The 17,235-nt window shown below is 36.7% G+C and overlaps 1 protein-coding gene across 8 annotated transcripts in view; it reads right to left on the reverse strand.

Annotated features, from left to right (window-relative positions):
* Window positions 1–17,235, reverse strand: part of LOC125359410 (PARP1 binding protein) — a 43,457-nt gene that overhangs the window by 8,230 nt on the left and 17,992 nt on the right. For 7 of the 8 annotated variants that reach the window (XM_048357175.1, XM_048357162.1, XM_048357153.1 and 4 more), the window contains 4 exons: window positions 11,046–11,216; window positions 9,854–10,008; window positions 2,676–2,859; window positions 143–321 (listed from right to left, as the gene is read on the reverse strand). In XM_048357175.1, the coding sequence (XP_048213132.1) occupies window positions 143–321; window positions 2,676–2,859; window positions 9,854–10,008; window positions 11,046–11,216 (689 nt within the window). Of the gene's footprint in view, window positions 1–142; window positions 322–2,675; window positions 2,860–9,853; window positions 10,009–11,045; window positions 11,217–17,235 lie in introns of those variants that run through there. The other variant, XM_048357191.1, reaches the window with a different exon arrangement.

The following is a 17,235-nucleotide window of genomic DNA, read 5'->3' on the forward strand; positions in this document are numbered from 1 at the left end:
TTGTACTTATAAATGAATTCAGTGAATAGTAATCCTTTGCACAACCACTTAAGGATTACAAAAATGTTTAAAAATCAATGCAGTTTTTTCAATAATTCTCTAGAGTTAACATCTATACACATATAACTTCTACATTACATACCTAAAAAGTGTAAGAATAGAAGTTCCACTGTGATGAATTGTGTTTTCATCATCATATAAAAGCTCTGCTTTGTTTTTAGTAGGAGCACTGGCTGCTTCTTCATCCAAAAGAACTAACAAAGCTTTCACGGTATCTCTACCATTGTATGCAGTCCCATGGTTTATGGCATATGGTTTTGGCTAAAAAAATAATAATAATTTTCAGTAAACGTACTAATCACCTCACCTAGAAAAATGAGCCACACCTTTCCATTTCATGTGCCTTTTTTCCTTCCTCTGTTGCTAAACTAGCAGAAAATCAGCTACAAGATGTAGCTGCAAGATTTCTTCTTCAATCAACCATATCCTTTTCAGATGCACAAAAACCAGTATCATCAAAGGAAGACAATACGTTCTGGTCAAATAACATTAGCAGTTGAGTCAGAAAAATCTAAGCACTATCTAGCTATGTGATCTCATTACATGATTCAATCTTTCTGTACATTGTTTTCTCTTATATCAAATGTTGATGAGGTTTGGGCAATCTGGTTATAAACCGTGCAGATGATTCATAAAATCTAATCAAACACAAAAAATGAAAAACTGGCTTTTATTCATTCCATATTGATTGGTTAGTACAGTCCAAGTCCAAAGCACTATGTTTGAAGCTCAAGCTACAAAGGTGAAAAGCACTACCTTTGAAGAGCCTGCAGTCTACTTGAGGAGTAAGTTCGAAATGCCATGGCAGAAAGCTAAGTGATATTTCTAATAAGTTCATACAGAGTGACATGGGAGTCCCAAAAAGGCATGAGCAGCATACTGTGAAGTCAAGGAAGGCCTCATGTGGAGATAACACTGAGGCAGGAAGGTAATGTGTCAGGCTAGCATAAAGGGTAGAAGGAGGAAGTGATGTGAGGTAATCCTGGAAAAACTTTGTGTATCAAGTAAAAAGGTTATAAGTCAATCTGTTACAAAGGTAAAAATCTCTTGCTTCATTAAATAAGTAAATATAATAGGGCTCCTTAGATTTTAGAAACGTCAATAGTGACAATGTATAAAATACATTTGAGGGTAAGAACGTTATCATATGCCAAGGCAGGGCAATAACAAATTAAAAAACTGCAATGGACTAGTTTAGAAATAAAAAGATCTCAACTATGATAGAGATAAATCAGATTTAAAAGGGAGTGCTAGGTTTAATAATAACTAAGCAGTAGATAGATAGATAGATAGATAGATAGATAGATAGATAGATAGATAGATAGATAGATAGATAGATAGACAGAAAGATAGATGTGGGGAAGTGCTTCAGATAAACTCTGGCAAAAACTGAGTGGCAATGACAGTGTCTTATCCACAGGTTTGATGAATGTGCCTAGATACTGAAGCTACCTTTTTCTAGACCCTCTAGTGTAGCTTCCTCAGCTAATATGGTCCAGGCCTCCTTTCTCTACCTGGCAGACTCAGACCACCAGGTAAACTACAATGTAATCACCTACCCCAAATCATCTGTCATAATACGGTATACCTAACACCTAGCTTTCATTAATACTAGAGAAACCCTAATTGTTGCATATGCACTTCATTGAGTATCTTTTGAGTATATGTTTCCAAGATTGGTGATTTGGTAGAAAGCAAACCCAAGAAGAACAGGTGGTTTGTGTCTTTATTTCTTCTGCTAGAAAATGAGAAAGACTGCAGAACTTCCTGATTCATATAATAATAATCTGGTTGTCATTTAAGCCAAGCTAGCAGTCACAGAAATGTGAACACACATGAAATAAATGGGATAAAATCCCCAAATCCCGAACCAAGCCACAGCTTGAAATCACCACTAAAAACACGCATTTTTGGCAGGTGCTGGTGGCTTACAGCTGTAATTCTAGCTACTTAGGAGGCTGAGATCTGAGGATTATCATTTGAAGCCAACCCAGGCAAGAAAGTCCCTAAGACTCTTATCTCCAATTAATCACAGAAAAATCCTGAAGTGGCACTGTGGCTCAAGTGGTAAAGTGCTAGCCTTGAGCAAAAGGAACTCAAGGACTGGAAATACAGTGGAAATACAGTGATAAGATTGACAGATATGGGAAAAACTGGACTGTGATAGTCTGGGAATTAGAAAAGGAGCAGTTACAGAGTTCCGAATGGAAACCATGTCTAACAGGGCTGCTGCTATCCTACAGAAAGCTTGGTGCTAAGGTCAGAAGCCAGTCTATTTACACCCAAAGTAAAAAAAATAATTACTTTATTAAAATAATTACTGAGAAGTAGCCCCAAACACGTTACTATCCACTAAGAATTCAAAAGTTTTCAGTGCTTAAAAGCGATGCTGGAGATTATATGATTTTCTTGAACAAATACAAACAATTTAACACAAAGAGTGTCTGATATATCAAAGTTGAACATAATCCTATTGAGAAAATTACATTTTGAACATCATCTTAGAACACAGGAAACATATTCTCCTGATTTCAATAGCAACTACAAACCATTTCTATAATAAACAGAAAAGATAATGCTTTGCACAGGACAATGAAGAGCAAATAGCTCATTACCCGAGCAGGACTGATGTCAGAGGTGCCAACAGCAATACTGTCTTGTTGAGAACTGCTAATATTTTTAATCCTTAAATCCAATTCCTGAACAACTTCCTCTACTGCTTTACAGAAAGGATCCCCACTGCTCTGGCCTTTAATCAGCTTCATCTTTATCATGGACAGTAGCCGACCCCCTGCAATGCTGAAAAGAGATAAGATTAACTTTGCTGCAAAATGACAATATACTTATAACCTGAAAGCATAATTCTGAGTCTTAATCAACACCTTTCTAACAGTAGAGCTTTGATCTTACAAATCAAACAGTAAAGGATGGGACTCCTTAGAAATAAAGTTTGAAGTTTCTCAGGGAAAAAAAAAAACATTTCAATAAATTACTCCTTTCTTGATTTTTTGACATTTTCTTTTTCCTGAGACAGGATTTCATGGCATAGCCCAAGCTGGCCTTGAATTTGTGATCTCCTTCTGTTGCTTCCCAAGTGCTGGAATTACAGAAGTATTCCACCATGCACAGATTCTTTTTTGATTTGAAATATAAAGGGAATAATTTAATTATGTATGAAATATAATAAAAATATAATAAAATATAATATCATCTGGTTATACACTTAAAATATTTATCATTAGCCTTTAAACAATACTAACATAAAAACAAAACTGTCCCCACTGAACACTGAGAATGTTAATTCATCTTAGGACCGATTCAATAAGTTATTATTATTACCTCTAAATCAAGGACAGGAGTCTCATTAAGGTTAAATAGGTTGACCTAGAACACATGCTATTCTGGGCTAGAGAAGAGAGGAGAAAGAAGGTGACTGGTTTGAAATACATATCCTTACTGCAGTGTATTACATGAAGGGTTATTATATATGAAAAAAAAAAAAACCTAAGCAAGTGAATACTAATCCATAGCATACAAAAGACTGGACCAACTATACCCATCATTCTAAGGTTTAAAGCAAAAATGTTTCTTTAAATCTGGTCTGCACTTGAAACATTGGGTTATTAAGTCCTGCTCTAGAGGATTGGCCTAGGATCAAGGTAAGAACCATACAAGATGAAGGATCTTGGCTCATTCTAAGGAAGAAATTAGAGGTGTTTGACAAGAGAAGAGGATTCTCTTTGGAGGTCACGAGATGCCATCCCTTCAGGTTCCCTTGAATACTTCACAGCACTCAATGAGAACAAGGTCTGACTTGATATAATTTGCTACTAGAGCCAATCATTAATTCTTGTAATATTTGCTTGTCAAGACATCATCTCAGAAAAATATTTGGCATGGCATACTCGTGTAATACAAGAATTCTACAGGAAAAATAAATAGGAGAACAGTGTCCTAGACAAACAAGGCCAAAAAAGCCAATCACTATCTCAGAAACTAACAAGAGCAAAGGGATGGCTCTAGGGATGGCTCAAGTGTTAGTTAGATACTACCTTGCAGGCATATATTTTGTTGAGCACCTGCCTCAGCAAGCGCTAAATTCAAACACTAGTATCTTAAAGTGGTAAGACATAATTTAATGTAGTTGCTTATTCTCAACTAAATAAAATCACTAGTTTTTCTGTATCAAATTTAGGAATTTGGGACTGGGAATATGGCCTAGTGGTAAACGTGCTCACCTCATATACATGAAGCCCTGGGTTCGATTCCTCAGCAGTACATATATAGAAAAAGCCGGAAGTGGTGCTGTGGCTCAAGTGGTAGAGTGCTAGCCTTGAGCAAAAAGAAGCCAGGGACCATGCTCAGGCCCTGAGTTCAAGACCCAGGACTGGCAACAAAAAAAAAAATTAAGAATTTGGTAATTATTTACCACAATATAATTTAAAACTTAAATTTTTGAAATAAATTTTGAAAATTTAAGTGTAATTAACCATGCTGTACAAAGTGTATGTAAGAGTACAAATAATGTAATTCCTTAAAAAGACTAAATAGAAGCCCTACAAAATAAGCACCAGGAAAGAGAAGAGTGAAGGGGAAAAAATAATGCAGGCAAAAATTCATTGCATATACCACAGAATTGAGAAATATAAATGATGGGGTAGGTCAAAGGTGTTGAAGATGTTGAAGTGATAACACCGATGAAGATGCATTGTACCTGTAAACTTCTTTGTTAAATGACAAGATTCAATACATAACCTAACATTAGGATAAATAAGGGAAGGGATGGGTTGGGAGGGGTGGGTGAGAACGTTGAAAAGGATGACATCATTCAAGATGTACTATATTCATATACTGCTTTGGAAAATGGCAAATCCTTTGTACAACTACTTTAAGAGAATAAAAATTTTCAAAGTAAATAAGAACCAAACACACTTCTAAAATATTTTAAATAAGAAAAACTTTAACATTAGATTACACTAAAATTTTTCAACAAGATTTAACATTATATAAATGTGTATTTAGTCCAACATATAGTGCAGGTATTACTTAAGAACTGAAATACAGCATTTTAAACTTCTAAAGGAAGGAACCAACTAGTTCATATAACATGAAGCCTCTAATTAAAGACATTTTTCAAGTTAAAATTCCAATAGAGCATGTGTTTCACGGTGGTAAAGTGTAGATGTGCAGTCAACCTAAGATGGCTTCATGAAAAGCTGACATGGTAAAGAGTTGTTGTTTTCTTTTTTTTCTGTTGCTGTTTTCTTTCTTCCCTATCTGCCTATTCCATTCTTCCTTGGCCTGACAAGGTATTATAGTTGCTATTATACAATAAGCAGCACAAACTCATCCTCAAATGCAAGAGTTAATGCATTTGAGGAAGTGTGACCAAATGTAGTCATTATATTCAATGTACATTATATAAAAAATGAATTACATAACTTGAGGGAAGAACTAAGGAAGGAATGACACTGACTAGTAAACACTATACTTATATAGCCTGACTTATGGAATAGTAACCCCTTTGTACAACCACATGATGATGATGATGATGATGATGATGATGATGATGATGATGATGATGAAAATAGTTAATACATTTTTCCCTCTAGTTGGAAGACTGAGTGACAATTAGGATCAAGAGGACAAAGCAAGAAAGACAGGGTTTAGACTGTATACAAGTGAGTATACAGTACTAAGATACCTGGAGTTTTATCCTGTACCTAATAAGATGCAGCATCCACCTTCCCTTTCTCAAATCCCAGACTACTGCCAGACAGATTTATAGTTTTCAGAAATGAAAGGATGAGAAAATAATTGGAAAGCCCCAAATAAAAGACCTATAGTTACTGACATTTGAAGAACAGTCCTCAAAAAAAGAACCAGTAGGACCTCACTCATGTGATAAATAAGCCCACTGACCAAAGCTGCTACTCAGCTTTCTAGGGCCTCACCCATTGATGCTAGGAATGCATCTAACAGAAAAATGGGCAAAACAAAACTAACAAATGAAAAAAGAAAACAAAAAGACAGTCCAGATAAACACTGTCAAGGTGCAGATATTTTAAATTATGTATAATGAATAATTTTACAGAAATAAATAAGACATATTGGATCATATACACTCAAGTGTGAGAATAGAACTAAAGATATGTGACTCCTATTTGCTATTTATCAGAAAGCTACTAGAGCAAAATCAAGGGGTGGTCAGTTAAAAATAAAACCCAGAAACAAAGCAGAGGCAAAGAACACTGCCAAGATGATGAGAAAATTTTATGGTTATGTCTGACCAGGGACTAAGAAGCAAAATATGGAGTGAATAAATACAGGGTGTCCTCCAGATTATCCTTAAGGGTGATAGGCAACCTGGAAAATAACCTAGTATTAATAAGAAATGTCTAGTCTCATTGTCAAGTTTGAAAATGAAAAATATATAAAAGATAAAGAAAAAGGAGGGCTGGGAATATGGCCTAGTGGCAAGAGTGCTTGCCTCATATACATGAAGTTTGATTCCTCAGCACCACATATATAGAAAAGGCCAGAAGTGGCGCTGTGGCTCAAGTGGCAGAGAGTTAGCCTTGAGCAAAAAGAAGCCAGGGACGGTGCTCAGGCCCTGAGTCCACGCCCCAGGACTGGCAAAAAAGAAAAATCGTATTTACTAACTCTAGAGAAAAACTAAATTTATACAAGAAAGTACAACTGTAGTAATCATAGTGTCTAGCTATAGCTAATATTTATAGTCATAATTTAAGTTCTCAAATGTTATCAAACATAAATATTATATAACTCCAAATACTATATAACTCCAAACACCCAATTTGAAGAGATGAGTAATGGGAGTGGAAGAGGGAAGGCGATGGGCTGGGAAGTTGGAGAATGAGTTATAAATCCTCATATTCCAAGGTTGAAAGTTAGAAGGTAACATCTAGAATTGAAAAATAAAAAGCTGTATAAAAACTTCATTTAAGTAGAGATAAATATATACACACTATAAAACAGTTAAAGTAAATTCATCTGAGGAAAATTCGTAATTATACCTGTGTAGTGCCATTTGATTTTAAATACACACACACACACAGCTTTAGAAAAAATGTTCTGAGGGGCTGGGTATATGGCCTAGTGGCTAGAGTGCTTGCCTTGTAGACATGAGGCCCTGGGTTCGATTCCCCAGCACCACATATACAGAAAACGGCCAGAAGTGGCGCTGTGGCTCAAGTGGCAGAGTGCTAGCCTTGAGCAAAAAGAAGCCAAGGACAGTGCTCAGGACCTGAGTTCAAGGCCCAGGACTGGCCAAAAAAAGAAAAAAAAAGAAAGAAAAAAATGTTCTGAAATTTTGGTTATCTATTATCTTAGAACAAATGGCCCACCAATGTATTATCTAGGAGTTTAGAAGATGTCAGTGATTTTTGTTTACAAGCCATTTTCAAAGCCCTCTTCCAAATTAACTTCATCATAGATACCCATACAAGAAGATAGGATGTAATTCAGAATAAAATCCTGCAAAGAAAAATTCTTATTAGAGTCTTAGAATAACAAGAAGCTTTGTAGAATAAGATAAATGAAAAGGCTTGGGGAGCCAGTTCTATTACTCAGTACAAATAACTTGGTCACAAGAATTTAGTTTCTTATCTTTAAACTGGAGGTACTATTGGTACCTATCTTGTAAGTTTATTAAAATGATTCAATGACAATCCACATAAAGAGTTTAGTGTGAATTTAAGTGTTCAATAAGCATCAGCTTTGGCACACCAACAAAATTGACTGTAATTCATTATGATTGCCAGCAATCAGTCCCCTATTATGCTTCCCCCAAATTAATCCAAACCTTACATGTTATCCAACACACCTATATTATAAATGGAAGTCTATATGATTATTTTAAGTCTTTTCCAACATCACCTAAAAACAAATTCCAGAGCTACCAAAGATTTATACACATTAAGAAAATGAGCCAGGTACTGGTGGCTCATGTCTGTAATCCTAACTACTGGGGAGGCTGAGAGCGGAGGATCGAGGTTCAAAGCAACCCCAGGCAAAAAGGTCTCCATAAGACTCTTTTATCTCCAATTAATCACTTAAAAGCCAGAAGTGGCACTGTGGCTAGCCTTGAGAACAAAGAGGATCAGGGACAACATCCAGGACCTGAGTTCCAGCCCCATAACTGACAAAAAAAGAAGAAGAGAAGAGAAAAGAAAAGAAAAGAAAAGAAAAGAAAAATCAAGAGATAGGCTTTGGTGGATCACACCTGTAATCCTAGCTGATATTCAGGAGGCTGAGATCTGAGGATCACAGTTCCAAGCCAGCCCAGGCAAGAAAGTTCAAGAAACCTTATCTCCAATTAACTATGAGGAAAATGGAAGTGGTACTGTGGCTCAAAGTGGTAGAGCACTAGCTTTAAGCAAAAGGACTCAAGGTCAGCGCCCAGGCCCTAAGTTCAAGCCCTATGGTGGACAAAAGGGAAAGAAAAAAAAGGAAAGAAAATAAGGAGTAAGTAGCAGAAAATAAAATAGAGAACTTATTATGCCTTTTTAAATTATCTTCCTTTTTAAAAAAATTTCCTTCGGAGGGCTGGGAATATGGCCTAGTGGTAAAGTGCTCGCCTCATTAATACATGAAGCCCTGGGTTCGATTCCTCAGCACCACATATATATAAAAAAAAGCCAGAAGTGGTGCTGTGGCTCAAGTGGTAGAGTGCTAGCCTTGAGCAAAAAGAAGCCAGGGACAGTGCTCAGGCCCTGAGTCCACGCCCCAGGACTGGCAACAAAAACAAAACAAAACAAAAAATTTCCTTCGGTTTATTCCCTTTTCACTGCCCCCAATCTCTGTACCCCCTGTCCCATATACAAGTCTATCTGATTTGGGAAGGGGAGGGAAAAGCACAGAAATAGTGGGACAAAGGGTGAGCCAATTCAGCAGTGATACTCACCAGACACCATGCTGGAAATAAACCATACAACTTGGGGAGGACAGGGGTCAGAAGGGTTGAAAAACTGGGAGAAAATGAGGGAGGGGGTATTACTGCTCAAAAAGAAATGCACTCATTACCCAACACATGCAACTGCAACCCCTCTGTATATCACCCCATAACAAAATCCAAACAAACAGCAAAAGAAAAAGAGAAATGTCAGTTACCTAGGAAAGTCGTTTTCCTTTCAGTTTTCAAGTGTCAATACATCTCAGCAAGAGAATGATGGGAGATAATGAAGTAATCTCATTTACTCTGCGATCCCATATTTAAATGTAAACATTGGCATGTGGACCTCTAGGAGCACCTCTGTCTTTTCTCCTAGACTCTGAGTTGAATTTGGCCTCCTATAAATCAGTTTTGTCATTGCCTGGAGCTCCTTTTCAGAGTTACTTCCTTATAACTTCAAATTATGAGTTTTGCCTTTGAAGCTATAGTGCCAACTCTTTTCAATCACTTACATCCCCAGGGTCAAAGTCAGTTTCCTTTATTAGTGAAGGAAACATTAAATGAAAATAATTAATCTATTCAGTTTATTTCCAGTTGTTAAAAGTGAATTTCTTCTAAATAAAGTTATGGAGTACCTTCACTCTTAATCAAGTTTAGTTTACATATGCCTTTAAATTTCAGCAAAAATTATAGAATAATGAGGCAGAAATTTAAGGAGGAAGTCAATGGAATTGTGATTTATTCATCTAGATAGTTTTGTTCTCCCCACTTTTGGTGTGAGGATGCTTGGTCATTTCAGTATCTCTTTCATTCCTACTAATGTTGTGAGGTTTTAAAGATCAATGAATAATACACTGGTAACTTATGAAAAACCATTACCTTGGATTTGGTACTTCTCCAAGAATCTCATCTAATTTGTCAATGAAATTAATAAAATTGGACAATCCCTTTATATGGGTCCTTAAAGGATCAGATGATGATGGTGCATAACCTTTCCCTCCAAGCTCTATTGTTCTAATAAATGACGTAGCCACCTATGAATGAAATGAATGATTTAGTTATATTTAAAGTTTACTGAGTTAAAATGGCAATTTAACTTATGAAGCTACATAAATCTATACAATTCTAAATTTTCAGGTAAAATGTGTCATGTTTTATGGCCCCTACCACAGGAAAAACCATGCAAAATTCATGCTAACAACAGTAGCAATTATACCAATTACATGTGGAAACAAATTAAAGATTAAATATATAGATCATTGATTATAAGGAATCTGCTTATGATTCATTTAGCCTGATGACTATCAAAATTATCTCATAAAAAAAACTACTTTTCAGTGTTAATTGATCTGTTAAATAAGTGAATTAGTCTGTTTCAGTACTTAGACTAGACTCACTAAATTCCATCCAGCAGTCACATCATGTAGTTATAAAGGCTTGTCTCTACAATAATTAAACATGCACATATTATGACTACACAGAAGAATATCTCCATCAAAGATAAAATGCTCTAACAGCATTTTCTAAGCTATGATTCTAAGAAAGACAGGCCCAACGAGATGTCAATAATTTGAAAGAAGTTTCATGGGCAAATAACTTCAGAAACTCTTAGAAGTTATTTTCTCAGAGATCATGATATACCAACAGTGCTTTGTAAGTCATCAGGAAGATTTAATTTGCCCTTGGAATAATCTATGAAGGGAGCATTTAACAGAGACTTTCTGCCTTTAGAAACATCTGTTCAAGAAATGTATTGAAGTTGGGCATGGAGGTGCAAATCTACATTCCCAGCACTGGATTACATAGCAAAATCCAGTCTCAATCAAAAAAAGAAAAAAACCACAACTTACCAGAGTTTGTATTCTCAAGGTACAGAGTAGGGAAACACTAATTTAGAGAATTTCTTCTTTACCAAACTTAAAAGATATAGTGGCGGGGGGGGAGGAAGGGAGGCGGAACCTGCCATGGATTTTTAAATACAGAGATAAAATAGAAATTTACCATGTAAAAGTTGTTTTTATCATAGTTACAAGTACACTACATTAAGCTACACAGATCAACACTTCCATACCAAAAAGATAGACATCTGTTTCTCCTGAGCAGCATGTTTCAAATCAGTGAAGGCTTCTTTTCCAAGTCCTCTATCAGGAATATTGAGAATATGAGCCAGAGCCAGGTCATTCTTCGAATTCACTAGCAAGTTTAAATATGAAAAGACAATTTTCCTTGCTAGTAGCTGGACCTACGTAAAAAAAAGTTATTTTCTTTAAAATACATAAATAAAAGAAACTATGTAGGAAAACAGATCATAGAAAATGATATAAAAATTGTAGTTCAGGTTTTCTTCTCTAAGTGGCTTTATCTCAGTTTCCTACATACATCTGCCACTAAACAGTAGCCAATAATAAAGCTCCCAGAAGCTTGAAGCAGGAGTCAAGTGGTCTACTTTCCTCTTGCAATGTCAGACATAAGGGCTAAAGTTAAACGTTTAGGGGCTGGGGATATGGCCTAGTGGCAAGAGCGCTTGCCTCTTGTACATGAAGCCCTGGGTTCCATTCCCCAGCACCACATATATAGAAAATGGCCAGAAGTGGCGCTGTGGCTCAAGTGGCAGAGTGCTAGCCTTGAGCAAAAAAGAAGCCAGGGACAGTGCTCAGGCCCTGAGTCCAAGCCCCAGGACTGGCAAAAAAAAAAAAAAAGTTAAATGTTTAAACTTTTGAGAATTTTCATATTATCCAATAACTGTTTTAAGAAGTTAACACCAGCTGTTATTAACTGATGTTGACATGAAACTGCCCTCAAGTAGAGTGACTGGCCCCCATTTAAACACAAGATAAATGAAATTTGAGAAAGACATAAGATATTTCAAACTCAAATGACAAATTAGGGCATTTAGTAATATTTTCTAATTTATAGGTATTCAAGGTTTGGCATCTTCTACTATTGAGGAATTAAGTAATTGTGTTAACTTCCATTAAATTAAAAAAAAATTAAATAGAACTCTACAAATACTAGAAAACATCCAAAGACTGACACAAGATGGAGAATTTAGCAAAAAAGAACTCAAAGAAGAAAAAATAATTCAAGCTTATGATTATTGGGGGCTCTGAAACATTCAGTAATGAGGGAAGAAGTGACTGTGAATCGTACAGATATTAACATTGCCATGGTCAATAAACACTTAAAAAGTACAAAGTGTCCAGAAGCTGGAGGAAAGCTCATTTTAAAATAGCTGCAACAAGAAGGTAATGTAGATTAAACTCCTGGTTGACTGGCCAAAGAGTACACTCAAGACCCAGGGCTACAAGTAAAGCAAATGGAAGTGACTAAACATGAGGAAAGTAGTTGGAGATTTACAGGAGTGAAGTCCTATCAACAAATGAGGGCATGAACAGCCCAAATTTCTGGTAGGCAGTTAGCTACACAAGCCTAGGGGAGAGCCCAGGTCTATTTTAAAAAATCAGGTAAAAATCAGAAACACCCTCTCCCCCCAAAATAAACCTGTTCTACAACAAGCCAGAGCTATAAGCCTGAAGGTCTGCTTTACTGAATGCATTTCACAACTGCATGTAGCAAAGTCAGCAGAAAATTGAAGAGTGACAGTCTGAAGCTGGAAGCACAACTGGAAAACACAGGAGAATCCCTATAAACCAGAAAACCAGGAACAGAATAAGCTCCATCTCACCTAAGATCTTTAGTTGACCACCAAATACAGTAGGAGGAAGGGAGACCTACAAGCTAACAGGGCAGTGAAAGGAAGCCATAGGAACAGATATCAGCAGCTGTATACCCACAAGGAGATAAAGTACAATATTGGCAACCATTCAGGCAAGTAAATTGTCTACTAGAATGAAGAGATGTTCTTAAAAAAAAAATGACAGTACCCATAGTTGCTACGAAGTATTATTCATAATATTTGTTTAAAAGTTAAAAGTCTTTTCCTATCTCCTTTACATTGGTATTGTACACACACACACACACATACACACATACACACACACTGCCACTGGTTACACTTATAATTCTAGCTACTCAAAAAGCTGAGATCTGGAGGATTGCAATTCCAATTTATGCATGGTACACCTAAGCCATATCCCCAGCCTGATCACAGTATTTTTTATTGTAAAGGTGATGTACAGAAGGGTTATGAGTCAGTCAGGTAATGAGTACATTTCTTTTTGAACAATATCATCTCTTCCCTTTTTCTCCTCTCCCAATCTCTCCTTCCCCACACATCGAATAGTGCGTTTTCAACACAGTGTCTATTGAGTATCACTGGCTGCATTTATTTATCCTTTGTCTCACCATTTCTGTGCTCCCCCTTAACCTCCCTCAGACAGATAAACAAATTTAAAAACACAGACAAAAGGTGGGGGGAACCAAAATTACAAAAAAAAACTGATGTTTCCATTTCTTGGAATTCATTTCAATAAACATCATTTTCTATCATCTTATGGACAAAGCTATTGAGCATTTGTGATCTTCTACTAAAAATACCTTCCCTTCAACCACAATATTTTTAAACTCGGTGCCTTAAACTTACCAGCCAAGCACTGTACCACTTGCACCATAGCTCAGTCTAAAGTAGACATTCACATACTTTTCTTTTTTACACTCTCATAATGCTGTATCATTCTATTCTAATTCTCTGTAATGGGTCATAATATTTTCTGATAGATTAATTTCCTTAATCCTTCTACTGTTTCATGACAGCTATGAAAGCAAATATTTAGATTTTTAACTCTGCCCTATAATTGTCTAAACTAGTCATCTCCTCTTTATCTTTGACATTTGGAAAAGAGCAACACTATCTGCCAGAAAAAAAGAAACATCAATGCAGAGAAAAAAGTGATGTTTAACTGGAATAAGAAGCTGGGTGCCAGGGGCCAGTGGCTCACACCTGTACTCTTAGCTACTCAGGGGGCTGAGATGTGAGGGTTATGGTTCAAAGCCAGTCTGGGCAGGAAGGTCCCCGTGAGACTCTGATCTCCAATTAGCCACCAGAAAACCAAAAGTGGTGCTGTGACCCAAGTGGTAGAGAGCTCGCCTTGAATTGAAGAGCTCACGGGCAGCGGCAAGACCCAGACAGAGTTCAAGCCCTAGACTGCCAAAAACAAACAAACAACAAAAAACACTGTAAGAAGGAACACTTTTACATTTCTGACACTTAATGGAATCTGTTTCCCTGTTTCTCCTGCCCAAAAGTAATGAAGCCTATAATGGATCCTTATTGAGCACAAAATCAGACCTGAGCCTTGCACACCTATAACTTGCTCTTCAAAGCTAACAAGTTCCACCCTTGTGGTTTTGAACCTGGGCAAGCATCATGGGGGAATATCTTGTAGTCCTCACAGATGGAGTGTTTTAATCCACAGCTACCACTGGACATCTATGTTTATCATTGTGATAAGACAACATGACAGGTAGGGTGTTTCCTTGCTCTTGTAGGTGCATGTGAGTTTTAAGGACTTTCTTTAGATAAGCAATCCATATAAGAACAGTTGGCAAAGGCCTACATGGGGAAAAAAATGCACAAAACTAAGCTTTACCAAATAAGGAAATTGTTCTCTTTGCTTAATTAACTAGTTCTATCCATAGCACAAAGTATCTGCTATGTTTCTTAAGAAATTTGACACTTTTATTTAAGGTTTCTGACAGGTCTTAGTTTCTTTTTCTGTCCCTACATTCTTATTGATATGTAAATAATCAACCTACAGTTGAAGGAAGTTTTCCTAAATTGAAAAAATTTATAGAGTATATAGGCACTCTTTTACTTTCTTTGCTTTTCATATTAATGCTGACATAGAGGACAAAAAACTGAATTTGAACTAGTATACTGATGAATTTTATTTAATTAATGATTTGTGGACCTTTGGTCCATCCTCCTTCCTCTTCAGACTTTAGAACTTCTGAAGCAGCATTACTACCTTTGGAAAAAGTAAATAAAGTAAAATAAACAAAAAATTATTTATTAAATTCATTCTATTCTTTTACTTGACAAGTCTTCTCTAGAAGTTGTAAGCACATTCAATAATCAAAATGCCTGTGCGTGCATGCGTGCGTGTGCAGGGGGTGGGGGGTAGGCTGGTACTAGGGCTTGATCTCAAGAGACTGAGCTCTCACTTGGCTCTTCAGCTCAAGCCTAGTGCTATACTACTTGAGCCAAATTTCACTCTTGGCTCTTTGCTAGTTAATTGGAAATAAAAATTTCTTGGGGTTTTTTGCTCAGGCTGTTGGGCTGTCCTTTGAACCACCATCCTCGGATTTCAGCCTCCTGAGTATCTAGTTAGTAGTATAGACATGAACCACCAGTGCTTGGCTTCAAAATATATCTTTATCATAAAGCCAATGTAGATATTTCTTTTATTTTTTATTAGATTTTAAAAATAAGCATGAACTAGTTATACAAGATGATTTTACTTTGCCATGTTCACATATGCATACAATAAACCTTGATCAGATTCACCCCTTCAGTCACTCTCCCTCATCCCCCCCCTCAAAAAAAAAAAAAACCAATCTTAACAGGCTTCATTTTTATATTTTTAGAAATATACATAAAGGGGCGGGGAATATGGCCTAGTGGTAAAGTGCTCGCCTTGTGTTCATGAAGCCCTCAGGCTTGATTCCTCAGCACCACATATATAGAAAAAGCTGGAAGTGGAGCTGTTGCTCAAGTGGTAGAGTGCTAGCCTTGAGCAAAAAAGAAGCCAGGCCCTGAGTTCAAGCCCCAGGACTGGCAAATATGTGTGTGTGTGTGTGTGTGTGTGTGTGTGTGTATACATAAATTATGTTGACATGTTCACTCTCCCTGCTCTCACCTGTACCTCCATACTCAAATAGGTTCTGTTTTACATTCCTGTCACTCAATTTTTAAGTGTATGTTAATTGTTCATAGGTTTCCCCATGGCATTTAACACATGCATATTGTGTAATCAGATTGACCTCCTCACTTACACGCATTTTCCCCATGACATATTATTTAACGGCTTTAATTGAGTTTCATTATGTTATCTTCATATGTACATATTAAGTATTGTTCATCCTTGAACATTTACTTTCTTCTTCTACCCTCTCCAATTCTCTCAAACAGTCCCACAATTACAAATGGAAGTAGATCTGTGGCTCAAGTGGCAGAGTGCTAGCTTTGAACAAAAAAAAAAAAAAAAAAAAGCTAATGGACAGTGCCCAGGCCCTGAGTTCTGAGTTCAATCCCTAGTAACAGCACCAAAAAATAAAGAATGAAAACATTTTAAAAATCAATTTAAGTAAAATTATTAGAAATCACTATTTATCAAATTAACAATTAGTTTGGTTATTAATTGGTAATCTGAACAGGAAACACTGAAGATAGATTTGGGATATTTTCTTATACCAGAAAGGAATACACAAAATGATAATGTAAGGCCGGGTGCTGATGGCTCACGCCTGTAAGCCTAGCTACCTAGGAGGCTCAAATCCGTTCAAAGCCATCCTAGGTAGGAAATTCCGTGAGACCCTTAACTCCAATTAACCACCAAAAAAGCTGGAAATGGAGCCGTGGCTGAAGTGGTAAAGTACAAGTCTTAAACAAAATAGCTAAGGAATAGCATTTCCTTGGCCCTAAGTTCAAGCCTCAGGACCCACACAAAACAAAACAAAACCTCTAGTAGGGCATGTAAAAGATATAGGAGCTACTTAAATTGGCTCCTTCTATATTAACATCAAAACTACATATGTGTAACCAATTGAATAATTAAAAATTCATGTGTGCAGGCCGGGCATCAGTAGTCAGTGGCTCATGCCTGTAATCGTCGCTACTCAGGAGGCTGAGATCTGAGGATCACGGTTCAAAGCCAGCCCAGGCAGGAAAGTCTGTGAGACTCTTATCTCCAACTAACCACCAGAAAACCAGAAGTGGCGCTGTTGCTCAAGTGTTAGAGCACTACCCATGAGCTGAAGAGCTCAGGGAAAGAAGTGCCCAGAGTTCAAGCCCCATGATAGACAAAAAAAAAAAAAAGAAAAGAAAAAACCACCACATGTAATTTATAGGAGAGTCTTACTCAGTGATATTTCCTAAAAAATAAAATAAAAAAGGAAAGAAAATTCATCAAATGTGTTAAGTTACTGAACAGCCTATTATTACTTCTAGAAACTTAAATAAATGTAACATCCATGGGTAGTTATGGTTACTATATATAGATGTCTAACCATCAGTTGAAGGTAAATCACATCAAACCTGGCACTTTGTTGTGTTTTGTTTGCCTGGCAAACCTTGTCATCAG

Source organism: Perognathus longimembris, chromosome 1, assembly GCF_023159225.1.
Source record: "Perognathus longimembris pacificus isolate PPM17 chromosome 1, ASM2315922v1, whole genome shotgun sequence".
NCBI lineage: Eukaryota > Metazoa > Chordata > Mammalia > Rodentia > Heteromyidae > Perognathus > Perognathus longimembris.